The sequence below is a fragment of the Yarrowia lipolytica genome, chromosome 1C, assembly GCF_001761485.1.
Source record: "Yarrowia lipolytica chromosome 1C, complete sequence".
Taxonomy (NCBI): Eukaryota; Fungi; Ascomycota; class Dipodascomycetes; order Dipodascales; genus Yarrowia; species Yarrowia lipolytica.
Genome location: NC_090772.1, coordinates 2278492 through 2297167, shown reverse-complemented (window position 1 = coordinate 2297167; position 18676 = coordinate 2278492). Strand labels below are relative to the sequence as shown.

Here is an 18676-nt window from a genome sequence, read left to right as displayed (position 1 = left end):
AAAAAACGGGAAAAAAACGGGAGAAAACGAGGGAAGACAATTGAGTGAACACGAAGAAAGATAAGTAGTCGCACTTGTTTTCCGATGTGACTCTTTTGGGACTTGTACAAGTATTATACTTGTAGTCAGTCTCTGGAGCTATCTACAACCCTTTTTCAACTCCTACTCCAATCAAAAACATGTCATTTCTGCTATAAATAAATAAATAAAAATGTCTTAGATTGCTGGGATTAGGAACCCAGCCGTAGCCATCGTATGTACGTACGTACAGTTAAGACTCGTAGTTTGGATCGCCACTTTATCGAACAATGGAGCCCAATTAATATCATCCTCGCTTACTTGACGAATTCATTAGAGCGCCATTCCATCTCAGCTCTTAATTATTTCCATTATTCCAATTAATATTACTCAGAAATACACATAAATGGAATAAATCGCACAGCGCAGATGCATCGATTTGCGCACATTGTTTAGAGATGTGGACTTGTATGCATATGCATATGCATCCCAAAATGGAGATGCGCTGTTTTTTGTGAATCTTAATGTTTGCATTCCGAAAATGAGCTAATTATAGCACTCATATGGGGTGTAAAATAGTGTGCGATTCGTAAAATACCGCTACCAACGCCTGGTAGGGATATTAATGACAATTACAACACAGTTTCAACTATACACATGAGTTTCAGGACCCATAAATGAGACCCTGCCATTCTGACCATAATTATACAGTGCGTGTCGCACTGTATTACTACGGCTGAAAAAAGCTTTGTCAACCCAATTCGAACAAGCTCTGTTGGAAGTTTAAATGAAAACATAAAATTCAAAGTTTTTAAACGGAATCAGAAATCGACAGTTGTACAAAAATTAACTATAAAACTAATAACACAAAAATGATTAGAAAAATGATTTGTAAAAAACAAATATACAAATAAAACAACACTTTGGATAACGTGCACAGATATATGAAGATGATGACGTAAAAACGACCACTTTTGCTCACCTGACGTTCTTCTTCGATGTCGACTGTTTTTCACCACCGCCGTTACCCCCTGTCATCCCACGTGCGTTAGGCGGGGATATTTAGCGTGTGATTATATAATCAAAATGGATCCTCACCAGGTGTGGATCACGTGACCGAAAACAGGAGTCTGCGATGTTGTGGTTTATTGCAACTACAACAGCAACAACAACAGGAGAGAAGGTTTTTTTAAAAAATCTTTGATCGATTTGTTTAGTATTTAATAAATTTTCTTCAATTTTTTTTTACAAGCAATTTACTATAATTGTACTTGCACAGTACAAGTAATTTAGTTTAATGTTTTCATAGCTACAATCGCATCTCACTATATAGTGGCCAATCAGGGATCACAATATCGACGGAGTGGTTGCACTACAAGTAGTACGGTCAATGGTTTCATGAGTAGATCCTTCACGTGATACAAAGGAGCAAACCGGTACCGGTTATTAATCGGTGGCATTTCTGTAAACCAAGATGGAGGTCTTGTCTACGAGTTTGTCAAGTGTCTCAGCACTTTTACTGATGTTGATCTGATAAGTGACAACCGCGACAGCGATCAGGGCTCAAAGCTGCAAGGATTCTCCTCGGAGAAGCCAGGTTAACCCCAATCTCCGGCCTAAGAACCTCGTCTCTCCTAGTTACACCGCAGAAGAAGAAAGAACGACTGGGCTAAAGAGTACTTTTACTACTGCTGGCGATCAGTCATCTGTCGCGAGCGAAGGCAAGCATGGTCTGCCACCTACTCCATAACCAGAGATGACTAGATGGGGCCTGTATGTTGCGAAGGGGCGGCTCTGCCTATCTCTGCTGTTCGAGTGGTTTCTGCCACACGTTGCTGTTAGACACGTTGCTATTATTCAGCGAGCCTTTGCTGTCCCTGTCACTCAGCCTGTCTCAGCCTGACGCAGCTGTCGAGGTTTGGAATGGGCTAGGCGTCTGCGGCAACATTGTCCAGCGACTTGCTCTGCGATACACCAGTCTGTTCCATTGAAGGAACGTTGTTGGCAGACTGCGATGTGGATCGCACTGGCGACTGAGGAACAGATGACATCGATGGAAATCACACTGGTTTGACGACCGTGGCCAGGAATGGAGGTCCCAGCCGTGGATCGACCTCAGGTCTTACTGGGACTGCGAGAATCGCCCATCATATGGACTGGCCCTGGCCATAGACTGCCCAGGTAGTAAAGGGAACTGACAAGCATGCAAAGGGGGCTGTCCAGCAAGAGGAGGGGTACCTATGTTCTCGGGGTTGCCGTGACTTCCCCGAACCGGACTACTGTGTTCACCGGTAAATTCGAATGGCCGAGCTCACAGGGACAGTCTTAAAGCAGGACTTCCGAGAGCATGGTTAATCCACAGGGAATCTGAAGGTGCCTCTCTACCGACGTGAGGTCTTCCAGATTCGACGTCTTTCCAATCTGGAATGTACCATTGGCATTATCTTGGACCTTGTGCATTCGGCCACATTCTTTCGCACTGCAATGATCACTCGAGCTGAGGGTGATGTGAGTCCTCGGTGACTTGACACGTGGGTGATGTATGACTCCAGAAATTGGTTGGTATAATCGACCTTTGTGAAACACGATTTGATGAGGGGCTCCTTGTCGGCACCATACCGTTTAGCTAGAGAATCGGGGGGGGGGGGGGCACTGTGCTAGTAAACGGAAGCGAGAGACCTCAAGTCTCAAGCAGAAAACATCACACATTGGTGGTTACTTGCGCAGTCATTCTGAAGCAGATGCCACTTTGATGGATATGACTCGCTTCGGTGATAATGGCTGCCACACCTTGGAAGAGCCCCTGATTATGATCAAGACAGGAGACCTCTCTGCTGGTGCGAACCTAGACGTTCTGTTCCACGAGTGGTTGCTTTACCAATGAAAATGTCGATATCGGAACCATCGGGTTACGTACTGGTATCTTCTGAGAATACGAAATGTTGTGGTATTGTCTCAAACAGCTTGCAGTGGTAGATCCAGGCGGCTTTTCAGCGTTGTCTTAGCGTTGTAAGATGGTCGACATTGTCTGCTGGCGGCTCTGGGCCCTGGTGGAGGTTCTACAACCGGACGTTCAATACATTCGGTTGAATCGGATTCCTCCAAGTCGTCTGATCAACAAGTCTATGGCCTAGTTCAGGTGTCCCGGGCTGGAACTAGAATCTACATGAAATCCAACCAAGTTCAGACAGGAAGATAACAATCTGGCTACTCCAGTCTGAGGCACATCATCTGTTAAACAACAGGTGCCAACTCCACTGAGGTATCCGACTTAACGAGTGCTAAACGGAGAGATCTTGTTCTCGTTGTGGTGGTAATCCAGCTGTGTCATTAGGTGGATTTCCCCGGCATGCAGTTGTAGTATATGAAGGATCAGGATCTCGTACCAATTTATTGAGTACATGACTCAGACGATCAAGGTCTTGGATATTCCTGTCAACTCAAGGAGCACTCACCACCAACTGACACCTAGCTCATTCAGCACGGGTTTATCTTGCCCAGGCTGTGATCTACAAGTAGCTACATTCTACTAGGCCCCCGTGAGTCACATTAGTTATTTCCTATATATAATGGTATTCATTAGTCATGGCTTGTATGTGTGTCGTCGTTGTCGTGTAGTGTTTTTTTTTATTTAATTTTTTTATTTTTTTATTACATATATATGTTTCTATGAAAATACTAAAAAGAATGGACAAGGACAGAGCAGATATCAGAGCCACATAACAGGCCGATGTAGGGCAGTAGGGGTGAAAAAAAGAGGGACACAAGATACTTCCATAAATTCTCTACAATATGGCTTTCCCCGAATTCTTGAAGCTGTTCCACAAGACCAGTTGGGGGCGTTTTCAGATAAAAAAGAAAGAAAAAGAAAAAGAAAAGAAAAAAAAAGAAAAAAAAAGAAAAAAAAAGAAAAAAAGAAACAAATAACACACAGCTGAGGCCTATCAGCATGTATCAACGGGTTAATGGTTACGTTGAAATTTCTAGCAAAAACATGATAGTTGTATTCGTATTCATACAAGTAGTCGGAATTGTCTTTTAGGACCCGACAAAATCGCATCGACAAAAATCGAACCAACCGATTTTAATGTTCAGCGAAAACCGAACCAACGACCGAATCCTGAGGGAGAAATTTTCACAATTTTTTTATATAACGTCGCTGCTATTATTCTCGAAAATACTAGTGAAAAAAGAAAGAAAAAAGAAAGAAAAAACAACAAGTACGTACAAGAATAAATATCTACCAGTAAAATCAACACAAACACTCGCATATCAGGTTATCAATAACTTCATTCACTATTTTGACAGTATTTGTGCGCGGCTATGACTCTGGTTGTTGCGAGGCAACCGCTCCATCATCCAATACATGCTTTTTTATTACCGTACATTTAGGCGGAGATTCGCTTCTGGGCAGCGATTCGGCCTCGCTGTCGAGAAGAGATATGGGCCAGAGAGGTCTCCTTGGCCTTGGCAATCTCCTCGGCGGGCTCGGAGAGAATGAGCTCAATGTGGGAAGGAGAAGACTGGTAGGCGTTGATTCGACCGTGGGCTCGGTAGGTTCGTCGTCGCTGCTTGGGGGCCTGGTTGACCTGGATGTGAGAGATGACAAGAGTCTCCTTGTCAAGACCCTTGGTCTCGGCGTTGGCCTGGGCGTTCTGGAGCAGGTCCTGGACAAACTTGATGGACTTGACGGGCCATCGGGCCTTGGTGACACCAAACTCCTTACCCTGGCCGGTTCGGCCAATGGAGCCGGCGTGCTTTCGGAAGGGAATGGCTCGCTTGTGGTCGGTGACCTGGTCCAGGTAGGCCAGGGCCTTCTGCAGGTTCCAGCCTCGGATGGCTCCGGCAACCTCGTAGGTGTTCTTGAACGAGGTTCGCAGGTAGGCGCCTCGGGCAGAGGCGGTCTTGGTGGGGTCGACGGACTGAACGGAGTATCGGGTCATGATGTCGGTTTGTCGATATTGGCAGGCAAGGTTGACAGAGCTGGAAAAACACAAGTATTATCGGCAGTGGATCATGCACGGTTGCGAGTTGGGAGGATCCAATCCGGTAAGAGGCGCACGTGATGTGACTGTTTTTCCCCCGAACAATTAGCGTTTGTCAGTGGAAATAACTTTAAAATAAATAAATAAATAAAATAGAAGTAAAAAGTGGAATTAAAATGGCATTAAAAATGGAAATAAAATGGAAGTAAAATAAAGTGCTGGTAGTGATCAGGTCATGTGACTTTTAACAAAAAAAAATTCCCATTTAAAGTGGAAATAACTTGAAAAATTGAATAATTGTAGTAAAATGTGGAAGTAAAATAAAATGGTGTTGTGGCCTCGGGTCATGTGACTTTTCGAGTAGAAAAATAACCATTTAAAATGGAAAATATTTGAAATAAAATGGAGATGAAATAAATAAAATGGAAAATGGAGAGAAAATGGAAAATAAAAAATAGAAAAATAAACAAATTCACCACTTCCAACGGGGTGGGGAATTCATTGACCCAAAAAAAAGCGGTGGGGAGTGAAGGGTGATATCGGGTCATATAACTTTGGAGTTCAGTTGTTTTGGATCACGTGACCGTAGATGATGGCGATCCGAGGGCTCCAGCCACGAGACCTTTCGCATAATGAATTAATTACTGTACATTCCAACAGGATGATTAATTATTGATTCAACACAAAAAAGGATGATGAGTCTCTGGTCACGTGACCTCCCAAAAGGTGTAGAAGGACAGTCGTTTAGTTTCGGGTCACGTGACCACACAACATGGTAGATATTTGAATTGGTAAAGGTCTGAAATGGCAACAATTACTTCCACTCCAGTGGTTCTTGGTAAACTTGTCTTCTGCTTCATACTCGACACTGCCATGACCCATACCCACTTACAGGAATGAATCCAAATAATTGACCCTTGACGCCTATAAGACCCGACTAGAGCATTACTTGTATTACAAGTAGCGTGGGCGTCTCTTTTGGTATACACAGGCCATGAGCTCATAACTAGTCTAGTCGACTAGAGCACTAACGTGAGTTGCCTCTCATCTTGATACTGGGTCTACATCTGTGATATTACCAATTCAAGTTGTATGGATAAACAGTCATTGATGACGAGATGTGAACCATCAGCTTGACTTCGTCAGTGAGGTGTGATTTACATACAGCTCTACTCAGAGTTGCTCTTTGGGCCGACCGCCGTAGTTGACTGGGCGTAAGTTGTCTATAAGCCGGTCTTTAGCAGAGATCTCTGTCATAAACGATATCTTGACAGAATGAGATGTGATATTTTGTCACCAGGTTTCAGAGATCCCGTTTGAAGTTGCCGTGATGTCGTTGTTGCCCGATTCACCAATTTGTGAAGGAAACCCTTGTAGTGCCAGATGGACTGTGTACTGCACGCCTGTACTTGTCCGTTTCCTTGCACGGTTCTCTGTTTCAGTAGTGGTATTATCCTACCGCGTATTAGCTGACCTCACACCAAAACCGAAGACCGATTTCTCGAACCAGCTCCACAGCTCATCGTCACTTGATCGTTCAGATTCTTCACCTTTTCCAGAGATCACGGTATTCCTGATCGAACGATAACTTAGCAACAAGACATCTTCATCGTTGAGGGGGTGAATATCGTCCTTGACGGACTTAGTTCGCTCGCTATCCACACCCTTCTCCTGAAGTTGCAATGAATTATTCAAATCATTCCATGATATTGATACACCTGTGAACCCGAACCGGCTTGGAATTGACGCCGACACCAAGATAGTGGGCCGAGAGTGAGACAGCAAAGTCCATTCTTTCGCTGGAGAAGCCGCCCACAAACACTACGGGCTTGATACCACTTTCCCACACCACCCGTGATCAGTGGGTCTTTGGAGTCGTCAGTATGGTCTCCTAGCCACCAGTCCGTTATAACGAGAGCTGCAAAAGTACTCGGAAGAGTCCGGAACTCCAGGGAGGACTCTTGTGGATCCTGGACTCCTGGAATCCCACCAATCACATCTTGTCTTGTGCTCCCCAAACCATTTTGTCTTTAATATCAACCACAAGTCGGGGGAAAGAGTACCACCTTCGAGATGGAGTCAACCAGATACCGCCGGAGTGGACAAGTCACCGACATGATGCAGCATCAAGAACGTACTGAAACAAACTAATGGCGAATACAGTCTTGTGCGAAGGGGTTCTGGGTGGTCATACCCGTTGACGAGAAGACGGCTTTCAGGTGTACTCGGTCAGAATAGAACCGGGGTTGATACTTGATGGACAGGAATACTCGAGGGATATAACTCGTGTACTCGTTCATCTAGTCCTCCACCGGTCCACCACTTCTACTACAGTACAGCTGCCGTGCGAGTACCAATATCCTAGACGCCTAGTCGGTGCATTCATACCAGATTTATGAAGAGTGGGATTGAGTGTGTAGTCCACTCCACGGCTTGGTGGAAGTAAGCTGGCAGGTTACCAGTTTCCACAAATGACAGTGATCTCTCACTCCTCACAGGCTTGGTAGATGGGTACAACTGAGAACCATTGAGATATGAATAGCTTTTATCATCACTTTGATTTTTGATATCCATCTGGACCTATAACCATTCGTTATTGTCTCCCCCATCGTCATTGCCATTCCCAGCATCAGAGCTTCAGAATACTCGGGTTCTGATCCGATCTGCTCACCACCAGTTGAAGTATCATCTACAAGTGTATATCACACGGTATTACGGCAGAATCCAGCCTATGGTCTCAACTCAAAGTCGAGCTCAGATTTGGTAGCATCCATATCGTTGAAAGTTCACATTTTTGACCTCGACTGAACTTCCAATACTTGTAGAGTGATAGCCAGAGCAGCTGCCCTCCAACACACAACGGAACCAACTAAAATCAAGCTGGATTCATACAGATTTTGTGACAGCCCCGAAAAAAACATATCATCAGATCACGTGACCGAAACTTGAACGCTTGCTTCCTCAAAAGTTGTCTGTTGGCCCGGAGAACTCCCCTGTTTCAGCACTGACGGAGATAGGGTCACTTGTAGTCAACTACAGACGCACAAAGAAGTTCAGTGGATTATAATAGAGAGGGACAGAATCCGATTCAATGTTGAAATCACGTGATCAGCCAAGTGGGTGACAAAAGAGGCTACAACAGAGTAAATATTGATGTTGTGGGGATTCAGGCAGTATGGAAGGGTTCAGGAGAATTAGAGCATGAAAAAGAGATATGACAAGGTAGGGTCGAGAGTGGATTGAGAGGTATTTTAGCAAGTTCAAGTATTTGTTTCGTCGATTTTGGGAACCAGCTTAAGGTTCCAGCCGTTGAGAGGTGCATATTTTCGTTTTTTCTTCACAAATAAGTTAACTAAAACAATATGTATGAACTAAATCCAACTAAATGCTTACATGTCCAGCAAACGTGGAGGGTTGCTGGTAACACGAATATTTGTAGGACGCGAGTTCAATATTTTGCCATTTAATGATGGAATGGATTGATTTTAGTTGATTAATGAAGACTGGCATCGGTTACGTGTGTTCTATCATCAGAGGGCTCTTGAAGACAACGTCGTGATAATGACAAGAGCCAGGAAAAAAAAGCGGCATTGAGGTTGTTGAGATTACAAACAAGAAGGATTTGGAACCATGCGTGCATCTGTCGACTCTAGGTATCATCACCAATGTCGAGGACTTGTACCAGTACACAGTTCTGTACTTTACTGTAGGTTACTCAGTGCACAGAGGTAGGCCATCAATATGGCGATTCCTGGAAGATAGACAATGGTTTGTGGTCTTGAGGGTGGTATTTGAGCACATTTCAATCCATTTTTGGACTCAAACAAGTGTTTATTAGCTACACATCAAGTAATTATGCCAACGGTTGTTGATATGTCCTCCGTCAATACGATGAATCCAGGGTACTGTAGCTGGAATTTCTCTACATAGGCGATTTGGCAAAGGACTGAGACATTTATCACTGCCCAAAAAAGACCAACATCGAATCCACAGTGCTGAGAGTTGCCTGGACAAATCAGGACTTGATAGACAGCAGAAACAGACAGAACGAGAAGCAGAAAAAGCCCTCCTTTATAGAAAAACGACCATGTGTACTCTCAATGAAGTAATTCTCCAATTTCACCACTCACATAGATGGATCTTATGTAACAAATACATCAACGATTCCCACATGACTTGCAAAAGCGGCTGTTCCAACCCAGGAAGATGATGACCACTCTTTGGGAGGCGGGATAGAACACAAAATCAACTACAGACATATGTATCCGAGTGGATCGGAGTCGTACTTGAGAGCCGAACAGATTGAAGATCTCCATTGTTCTTACCGATCATCTGGAAAGGTGTAAGTACCATATGTGCTACCCGTACTGTATGTACAGACTAGAAGCATTCTCTCAATGATTGATCTACTTGTTGTCTTCAACTGAGCCTTGGAGTGGAGCTCAAGCCGCGCGAGGTATCCGAGTCATGGTAACAATAGAAACACAAGAACCTCCTGAACGAGCTCCACCCAGACATCACCATTGTCGACTCACGACCTGAAAGATCTCTGGGACTACTTGTACTGATCTGGAGATCAGGTGAAAGTGGTCAGAATATCGTGGTCAACTGTGCGGATCGAACGTGCATTGTACGACGTAACCAGGAGGCAAGTATGGTGTGTACTGTACTGTACTTGTAGACTAGAATTGTGTCCTGAAAAGACTGGCATGTGTCCAATGTCTGTTATCCATGCTAAAGTACGGGTCAAGCCAGTCAAGTTCATGTAGAACCGACTGAGAGAGTCTGCTTCTTTCTGAACAAAGACGTCTTGGTCTTGTCTTCCTGCCCCGTCCTGCTTCACTTGCCTGGATTGGCGGCAGCTCAGCCCGGCGGCTTAGTCCGAGCAGTACCATTGCGATCTCCTTGTCTCTGTAACCTCGTCACTCATATCCCCTCAACGAGCACGCCGGATAGAGCATCTGGCAGCTTTCAGTCTCGAAAAAGGCACATGAGAGAGTAAGAGCACGGAGAGACCACGGTTGGTAGGTTCCACGGGTTCTTCTCTAGCGTGCTACAGGTACGAGTACACGTACATACTGTACAGTACATACATACATACCACCTGAAAGCGGCGCTCTGGAGTATCTCACTCTGAAGGCCCTTCGTTGTCACTCTGGAGTATCTCACTCTGAAGGCCCTTCGTTATCACTCTGGAGTATCTCACTCTGATGGCCCTCCACTGTCACTCTGGAGTATTTCACTCTGTACCTCTGTCGTCAGAGACCACCCTCATGGCTCCTGGAGACGTTCTGAAAAACATGTTCAGTACAGAGCCATATGGTACCCGTGAGAGCAACACACAATCTCCCTTCGTAATCGCGTCAACCATCTCATCCACTCTCCCCGGACCGTACCGTCCCTCCACAAACTCTGTCACTACTCAGATCCCAATCACTGCGCCAAAGGTAGGGTTAATCGCAGCATGAGAGACGCAATCAGCAAAAAAAATTGGACCTGTGCATGATGCAAGTTCCCTACTTGTAGAATAATAATAATAAAAAAATAAAAAAAAAGTTGGTGCGTGACCTTGGTCGATTGTGTATCTATGAATGACGGTACTAGGAGTCGTGGAACTATCATGAGCTCTTCTGATCCTGTCTAGCCCCTCATTTGGTTTTAGCGTCTGTTGAAGATACCCCAAAGCCCATATTAGTGGCCGTAGTACCACATTGGTTCGTTTGTGAAAAAAAAAAAAAAAAAAAAAAAAAAAAAAACTTTCAAGCGTAGTTAAATATTTTGCGAATATTTGGGTGGGTCTGAACAGAGGTACAGCCAGCACTGGTAGATATATGGTGACTGGAGCGTGAAATCAAATAAGGAAATACGAATAGGGCATTTCCAGTGACCAAATCCCACCGACAATGGAGATATTGCAAAACCAGTAGTCCCCCTTCCAGCCCAATTGCTCCATTTCGAGTGGCTTGGAGGGACCAACTAATACCTAAATCATTTAACATTAAATAAACATTAAACAAAAGTCCCAACTACTTGCTAACCATATTTGTTCTAAAAACTCCCACTCCCAACTAACCTAGTTGGCAACTAAAGGCCAAACCTAACCTGTCTCCGAAACGCTCCACAGAACGCCAATCAAAACGAAAAAAACACCATAATACTACCGCGTTCTCTAATTTTCACCATTCACCACCTTTTCTCTTCTCAACCCCGTCCCCCCGTTTCCAACCAGACCCAAGTGGCCAAATCAGACCCACTGTTTCTGTGCACAAACGGGCAAACTCTAACCGCTACCCAAACCCAGAAAAATTTTTGAAAGCCTAAAAAGATCTTCTACCAAAAAAATATTCCTTAGTGCATCTTGACATTCATCACCACACAACCAGTGCAATAACCCATATTGCACCACACAAAAAGGACTTTGAAACACAACACATACACATAATGGGCTTTACTCCTAGAGGTGGACGAGGCGGAGGCCGAGGAGGATTCGGCGGCGGAGACCGTGGTGGACGAGGTGGCCGAGGAGGGTTTGGCGGACGAGGTGGTGGACGAGGTGGATTCGGCGGAGACCGAGGAGGACGAGGAGGCGCTCGGGGCGGCCGAGGTGGTGCCCGAGGTGGTGCCCGAGGCGGTGCCCGTGGTGGTCGAGGTGGTGCTCGAGGTGGTGCCAAGGGCGGAGCCAAGGTCATTGTCGAGCCCCATCGACACGGCGGTGTCTTCATTGCCCGAGGTAAGGAGGATCTCCTTGTCACCAAGAACCTGACCCCCGGTGAGTCTGTCTACGGCGAGAAGCGAGTTTCGGTCGATGTTCCTGCCACCACCCCCGATGGCGAGGCCACCAAGGTCGAGTACCGAGTGTGGAACCCCTTCCGATCCAAGCTGGCTGCAGGTATTCTCGGTGGTCTCGATGAGCTCTTCATCGGCCCCGGATCCAAGGTCCTTTACCTTGGTGCTGCTTCCGGAACCTCCGTTTCCCATGTTGCCGATGTCGTGGGCCCCACCGGTACCGTCTACGCCGTTGAGTTCTCCCACAGATCCGGCCGAGACCTGATAGGCATGGCCAAGAAGCGACCTAACGTCATCCCCATCATTGAGGATGCTCGACACCCCCAGAAGTACCGAATGCTTGTCGGTATGGTCGATGCTGTCTTCGCCGATGTTGCCCAGCCTGATCAGGCCCGAATTATCGCCCTGAACGCACACCTGTTCCTCAAGGACCAGGGAGGAGTCATCATCTCCATCAAGGCCAACTGTATCGACTCCACTGTCGAGGCCGAGACCGTGTTTGCCCGAGAGGTTCAGAAGCTGCGAGAGGAGCGAATCAAGCCTCTGGAACAGCTGACCCTGGAGCCTTACGAGCGAGACCATTGCATTGTTATTGGCAAGTACATTCGAGCTAACAAATAAGTGTCTTCCACAGGATGATGCGGCTATGGGGTGCTAGATTGGATATAAATAATAATTGTATACTTTGATTGAGACATGTAGGATGGATACAGGAACTTGTACGACGGGAACATGGGGTGGGACCAGGGAGCCAGGGCACCACGAGACCACGGATCACGGACTCACTATTGTGCGAATGTTGATCTACTCCAATTGGACGCAGATTATGCATGCCATTTTGGAGGATTATAGAAAATGAGTTGATGAGTAATACAAGTACAATTACTTGTACTGGACGCATGTTCAAAGTATTTGCGCTCGACTGTGGCAATTGACACTGGACAGACTGAATACGAAACTTGGATAATCCCACTTGCATCGCTTAGTAATCACGAACATACAATAACCAAGTGTATTTCAACTAAATACTTAACTAAGCTAATGTGGACGACGATGTTTGTATTGATTGTAGTTTTTTTTTAGTTCAACAGAAAACGTTGAATTTTTAATACATATGGTAAAAGTGGCATTTTTGTTTCACTTGGTCTAGTTTCAGATCTCCATCACATCGGGAATATTCTTTCAGAGTGCTCGTTTCTTCAACTAAAGCCAACTAAAGCCAACTAAAGCCAAGTACACTTGGAATGTACTGTAGCACTGCCCGATCTTGTTTGCCACCCTCTTGAAAAGCACACCACTGATGATCTCCGACCTGTTGGAGGTATATATATTAGACACTCAGATGGTCGAGACTTCATCAGCGAGTGCTGATTTATTAAGACATGTCTCGTGCGCAGCAACTTGGTCAGTTTTTTTTCTCCCCCCCTCCCAGTTTTTTTCCGGTTTTTTCATTTATTTATTTTGTCATTTCTTTAATTTAATTTAATTTAATTTAATTTAATTTTTTATCCATTTTTTATTCATTTTTTTAAAATCATTTAAATACTTTTCTTTCTTTCCTTTTCAGTTGGTCATTTCATTTCACGATAAAGGTCACATGACCCAGATAGTAGGCCAAAAAACACAAAGTTGGTGTGAAAAAGCGGGTTTGGGCGGGTTTCCAAAAAAGAAAAGGCATAAAGATATATAAAGGACCCCAATAACCCCCAAAGAGCCTCGATTTTTTCCTCACTCGTCGCAAACGTCACTTTCGACGGACTCGTGCCGACCCCTCCAAATAAACCTCGTGCTCACGTTGATAATCTTATCCCACAACCAACTTCACCTTTTGCACCCCACCATGAAAAGCGCTATAATTGGATACATGGCCGTGGCTGTGGCCGCAGCCTCCTGTCAGTTCACTGTCGACAGCAAAAACTACGATCTGTCCGCCATCTCCGGCCCCAAATCGGTCGAATACACCATAGAGACGCCTCCGTCGAAGCGCAAGATGGAGTTTGTGCTCGATCCGTGCGCGTCTCTCAAACAGGATAAGAAGAAACCTGCGGACGAGCAGTGTCCGGATAACACCATTGTGTGCGGGTTGGGCTACATCTTGCTGCCCAAGGAGAAGGATTTCGTTCTGTCTGAGGTGATGCCGTTCGGCAACGGTCCTGCTCCTCAGTACCAGCCTTTGAAAACAGGCCCGGAGGGAACAGAGGGCCTTTCTACATCGTACGGAAACCCCTGGGGTAGTGAGAAACTGGATATCGACGTCAACTACATCTGTTCGGATAAGGAGGAGGGCCCCAAGCTCGAGAACGTGGGATTGGGTCTCAACAACTACTACGAAATCAACTGGAAGACTCCCGCAGCTTGCATCAACGACGGATCCAAGCCCAAGCAGCCCGTCAAGGAGCCCGGAAAGACCCCCAATGATGGGGACGACGCCAGCAACGGAAACCCATCGTGGGGATGGTTCACCTGGCTCTTCATCATCATTGTACTGGGAGTGGCGGTATACATCATTGGCAACGCCTGGATCAACTATGATCGATACGGCAACGCTGGTGTCGACCTTCTTCCCCATGCCGATTCCCTAAGAGATGTCCCCTACCTGATCCGAGATCTGATTGCCAAGGTGGTGGGTACTTTTACCGGCAGCAGTCGAACTGGTTACTCGGCCGTTTAAGCGAACGCAGCCACTAGTGACCCGTCACACAAAGGGCCAGTCCCGTGGTACCACCCAATCTGCTAAGAATGGGTCTTACGTATCGATCTTTTGATTGCCACGACGAGGGCAATCCACGATTGTTCTCATTGAAATAGGGGTGTATAGATTAATGTATTGCGAGTGAAGGAGTGTTAGACCTAGACGGTGTACTCGATTTAGTTACAATCTAACCGCCGCGTGGCTTGGAACACTACTCCCTAACCAGGGTGCGACTCATCCCTCGCTACGATTCCACCCAAACCTGTTGCAATCATAACATCATCATTCATTTCTATTCAACCTGATTCATTATGGCCTTCAAGGTCGAGCCGTGGTACGGGCTGTTGTAGGATCATTCATGGCCACAAATCAGACGTAATTCAGTACCAGCATGGCAACTAACAGTGAATCCCATTGATTGGTACAAGAACCAATGAAAACCAACCAGATGACTCATCCACCTCTTTCGCCTCACCCTCAAAGTCTTTCCTGGCTCAGGTCTGTTCCGTTCATTGTTCCTGACCAGCAGCCTTGAGTAGCTGCTCTAGACGCTTTCGGGCGTTCTCCACAGAAACATCCACGTAGGTCAGCTTCTTTTTGAGAGTGTCGAGAGCCTCCTCGCCCTTCTTCTTGTCCTTGGTCAGCTCCTCCAGGTAGCTGGTCTTGTCCTTCTTGACAAACATCTTGCCGACGCCTTGCCACACCACGTCGGACTTCTCAGTCTCCAGCTGCTGGCGCGAAAGGTCAATGAGTCGCAATTGTCGGTTGGCAGACTCGATCTGGGCCTTGACGGACTGCTGCTCGGCAGACTTGGAAGATAGCTCGGTCGACACGAGTTGGAACTGGTGTTAGTGGTGGCCCGAACAAGTACATGATCCACCCCCCTCCCCACCCCAGGGCACGTGACTCAAAAGCGGCTCTCACCTATGGCACGTGACATTCCCACGCCTTTTTTTTCCCGCTCCCTCCATCCGCTCATACTCACTTCGCTCATTTCTGTCGGGTGTAACAATCAGTGTGATCTGGACAGGCTGTATGCAGACCGATGGCAATTGGGAGAAAGGTTGCCGAGCTTATTTGGCGGTGGTGAAAAAATTGGACAGATACCAGTGTAAAGTACGTTGTGTGGGCATTAAGCCTGCAGATTCGTAAGCAGCAGTACAAGGCGGTCATTTTGGTACCAATTTATAGGGTATTTAGACTCAATTCGAAGAAAGTAAATCTCGGTGGACTACGACGAGTATCTGAAAAGAATTGATGAACCATTCAGTGTTACAAAAGTAAAGGAGTTGCAATGAACTGCACATGTCTTACTCCCGTGGAACTGGACTGTATTGGAAACACTTGAGCTCAAGAAAGATGTTCCAAGATTCACAGCAGGTGAAGAAGCGTTTGCAAATACAACCAACCAGTCTGTGACTTTACGATACGAGAGTACGAGAGTACGAGAGTACGAGAGTCTACAAGTATAGTACGTACTTGAACTAGTAAGTTACTGTCTCAGTATTAGGAGAATCACAAGAATGGATCTCTTTCCGAAGCTCCGACTCGAGCCAGACCTAGTCTGCTCAACTACTGATACCCTGAGTGTTTTGACGATGGAATTTGTTGATGGTAAGGGTTGGTTGATGTCGACAAACGGTATGGTAGTTTTGATATGGATGTGGAGGGAGAAAAAGATGGAGTTCGTGAAAAGTCGACCTGGGCGTGTTGAGCAACTGTATTAACAACAACTACTACATCATAAAACGGCTTCATGTTCAGAATAAATTCCAGATGAACACAATATTCTCTCACGATAAATGATAGTCGTCTTATAATGAACAGTAATTTGTCCTATTTGGATTTTATTGCGACCTGTCTTGTCCATACGTGATGCGACATCCGATATATGGAGATAATACTGGAAAAAAACACAAAAAAACACAAAAAAACACAAAAAAACACAAAAAAAACAAAAACAAAAACTGATGAGTTACCTACAAAAACAAGACTTGTTCCAAAAACATATTTGGACATGTTATACTCCTTCTGGACAGTACTCACTTACTGCTATGATCCCCTATTGCGCTTTTGAAGCCTCCACAGATCCAGGGGTTTTCAGGGTATGAGATGCCGTTGAAAAGTCATCAATAAATTGGATAGAAGCTGAAGACAATAATCAATAAAAAGCTACACTTGTAATAAACATCTCCATATGCTCCTCATATCTTCTGGTATTATATTCAGCAAGTATGACTCCATTGTAGTCTGCCGAAAAAGTCACCACGAAAGAGAGAGGAAAAACTGAATAAATTTCATTTAAATGTGAAATACGCGTAGTTAATGATAAAGAAATGAATCAATTGACAAAAATACAAAACATTAATTATACCAATAACCAGAGACCAATAAATCATCATGAGATGCTCCATAATACTGCTGAGAAGTTTTTCACACCGATGGTGCCGAGTGTACTTTCGAAACTGTGAATTTCTTGATTTGGCCACAGCAACCTGAACAGCACTGACCCTTGCTCAAAGAAAAGAATTTATTAGCACCAAAATCTTGTATATTGATATAAAATCATTTTGTAGTTTGGTATTATGGATGTTGTTTGGACCGATGGAAAGTTGTTGTGCCAGTTGTGACTATCCAATTGTACTGAAAAGTAATTGACCAAACGGAGAAGCAAGAGATATACTCAACAATAGAATATTTAAAAAGTTGTCATTATTTAGAATATGATACCATGAGTCCTACAACTATCCTGACTCAGTGGAGCTCATGTGTCTCTCTGTGTGGTAAACATTCCATAGGACTATTACTCGCCGGATTATCACGATAGAAGCATAAGAAGTTCATTGAAAGAATGCTGATATCATTGGTACTGTATCGATGATATTAATCGTTCCAATAGATCACACATTATGGCTACTAATTCAGTATCGAAAGTCAGGAATTTTTAACATCTCTGTAAGCAAATGTATACTGGCGAATATGTGGAGACATCTGTAAGGGGTTCAGATATACTGAGGTCTCTAGAAACAGAGCTCAAAAACTTGTGAGCTATCCAATATCTCAGGTCGATACTGTGTTAGAATGGTTCAGGTGGAGCGAAAGCTACGACCTATGGTATAAAGAAAACTAATGATAATTGTAGGCAATAATTATTGAGAAGAGCTGCAGCTTAGCACATACTACAATTACTTTGTGAGGTTGTAAAACAAGGGACGAGTGCAATCGTTCAGCTCTTGATTTGAATTGTATATAAACTAAACCTGGAATGTATCAAACGATTTGAATATATTCGGGAATATACTTCTATAAAAATCAAGTGTCCTGTACATACTTGTAGGTTGGTCGACTGAAGATATCATGTCGGTGATACACGTATCAGGTCTGTTGCTCTACTATGGAAAAGATGTGTGTTCTTAAATGAGTGTTTTATTCACGGAGAATCTCCTTATATCCAGAATCTTTCAAACAACGCAAATAATCGGTACAGGGCTGCTGAGTAACGACGAAGCGGTAATCGGTAAAATAAATGACCTAAAGATTTTTTATTTTTATTACTCTAATGATTAATTACAGCTATTTACCTACCAAGCTGGCTTCTTCTCTCTCCATGCTGTGTCTTCAACCTATGTGTAATTATCTTCGCTTAGTCTGTCGGACAACAAAACACTACAACGTCTGGTTTCAGAATAAACACAGGTGATTTGGAGGCGCGAGAAGGACATATGTCACCAGCGGCAATCTTTTCTCAATCACCGCAGCCAGCCAGCCCTCAATAATCATGTACACAGTACAGTAAAGTACAGTAACAGAAATGAAAACTGCAGAGTACAATTATCACTATTGAACAGCAGTGTCGGAACAACCGAAGAGGCCCTTTCCAGACTTGTTTCGCTTAACCTATAGACCCCTTGGCAGTCCAAAAATCGTGGTATGAGCTCACATATAAATGACTGTAGGTCAGGTATCTGCGAATGGCCCCAGTATTATATATAAATATATATAAATATATATGTAAGGGTATATATAAATCAAGAGTTTAGATTTTTGCTCCCTGGTGACCGTTATCACAACCTTATAAAAAGCCATCGCAGTATATATATATATGTAACACAATATGCATATATAACGCCAGCATATTTCGGGGCAGGAGTTCTTTCAGAACTAGCGAACATGACAATTGGGTCATATGAGGTCA

General features: G+C 44.6%; 8 protein-coding genes across 8 annotated transcripts; 3 read left to right on the top strand and 5 right to left on the bottom strand.

The window, feature by feature from the left end:
* Positions 1 to 2399: 2399 nt before the first annotated feature.
* Positions 2400 to 2727, bottom strand: YALI1_C22944g (uncharacterized protein; the record flags this gene model as incomplete). The annotated part of the gene is made up of 2 exons (XM_068282428.1): positions 2400 to 2675; positions 2719 to 2727. The coding sequence occupies 2 exons, from the start codon at positions 2725 to 2727 to the stop codon at positions 2400 to 2402; spliced, it is 285 nt and encodes a 94-aa protein (XP_068138529.1).
* A 421-nt stretch (positions 2728 to 3148) lies between these two features.
* YALI1_C22937g (uncharacterized protein) lies at positions 3149 to 3421 on the bottom strand (the record flags this gene model as incomplete). Its single annotated transcript, XM_068282427.1, has 2 exons — positions 3149 to 3249; positions 3295 to 3421. The coding sequence occupies 2 exons, from the start codon at positions 3419 to 3421 to the stop codon at positions 3149 to 3151; spliced, it is 228 nt and encodes a 75-aa protein (XP_068138528.1).
* Positions 3422 to 4406: 985 nt separating this feature from the next.
* On the bottom strand, positions 4407 to 4961 carry YALI1_C22922g (60S ribosomal protein uL22; the record flags this gene model as incomplete). The annotated part of the gene is made up of 1 exon (XM_501885.3): positions 4407 to 4961. One exon carries the CDS (start codon positions 4959 to 4961, stop codon positions 4407 to 4409), a length of 555 nt encoding a protein of 184 aa, XP_501885.1.
* A 3887-nt stretch (positions 4962 to 8848) lies between these two features.
* Positions 8849 to 9319, bottom strand: YALI1_C22878g (uncharacterized protein; the record flags this gene model as incomplete). The annotated part of the gene is made up of 2 exons (XM_068282426.1): positions 8849 to 9099; positions 9166 to 9319. The coding sequence occupies 2 exons, from the start codon at positions 9317 to 9319 to the stop codon at positions 8849 to 8851; spliced, it is 405 nt and encodes a 134-aa protein (XP_068138527.1).
* Positions 9320 to 9400: 81 nt separating this feature from the next.
* On the top strand, positions 9401 to 9684 carry YALI1_C22876g (uncharacterized protein; the record flags this gene model as incomplete). The annotated part of the gene is made up of 2 exons (XM_068282425.1): positions 9401 to 9418; positions 9484 to 9684. The coding sequence occupies 2 exons, from the start codon at positions 9401 to 9403 to the stop codon at positions 9682 to 9684; spliced, it is 219 nt and encodes a 72-aa protein (XP_068138526.1).
* Positions 9685 to 11444: 1760 nt separating this feature from the next.
* YALI1_C22857g (rRNA methyltransferase NOP1) lies at positions 11445 to 12410 on the top strand (the record flags this gene model as incomplete). The annotated part of the gene is made up of 1 exon (XM_501884.3): positions 11445 to 12410. One exon carries the CDS (start codon positions 11445 to 11447, stop codon positions 12408 to 12410), a length of 966 nt encoding a protein of 321 aa, XP_501884.1.
* Positions 12411 to 13629: 1219 nt separating this feature from the next.
* On the top strand, positions 13630 to 14460 carry YALI1_C22835g (uncharacterized protein; the record flags this gene model as incomplete). Its single annotated transcript, XM_501883.3, has 1 exon — positions 13630 to 14460. One exon carries the CDS (start codon positions 13630 to 13632, stop codon positions 14458 to 14460), a length of 831 nt encoding a protein of 276 aa, XP_501883.1.
* A 530-nt stretch (positions 14461 to 14990) lies between these two features.
* YALI1_C22816g (uncharacterized protein) lies at positions 14991 to 15475 on the bottom strand (the record flags this gene model as incomplete). Its single annotated transcript, XM_501882.3, has 2 exons — positions 14991 to 15323; positions 15467 to 15475. The coding sequence occupies 2 exons, from the start codon at positions 15473 to 15475 to the stop codon at positions 14991 to 14993; spliced, it is 342 nt and encodes a 113-aa protein (XP_501882.1).
* Positions 15476 to 18676: the final 3201 nt, after the last annotated feature.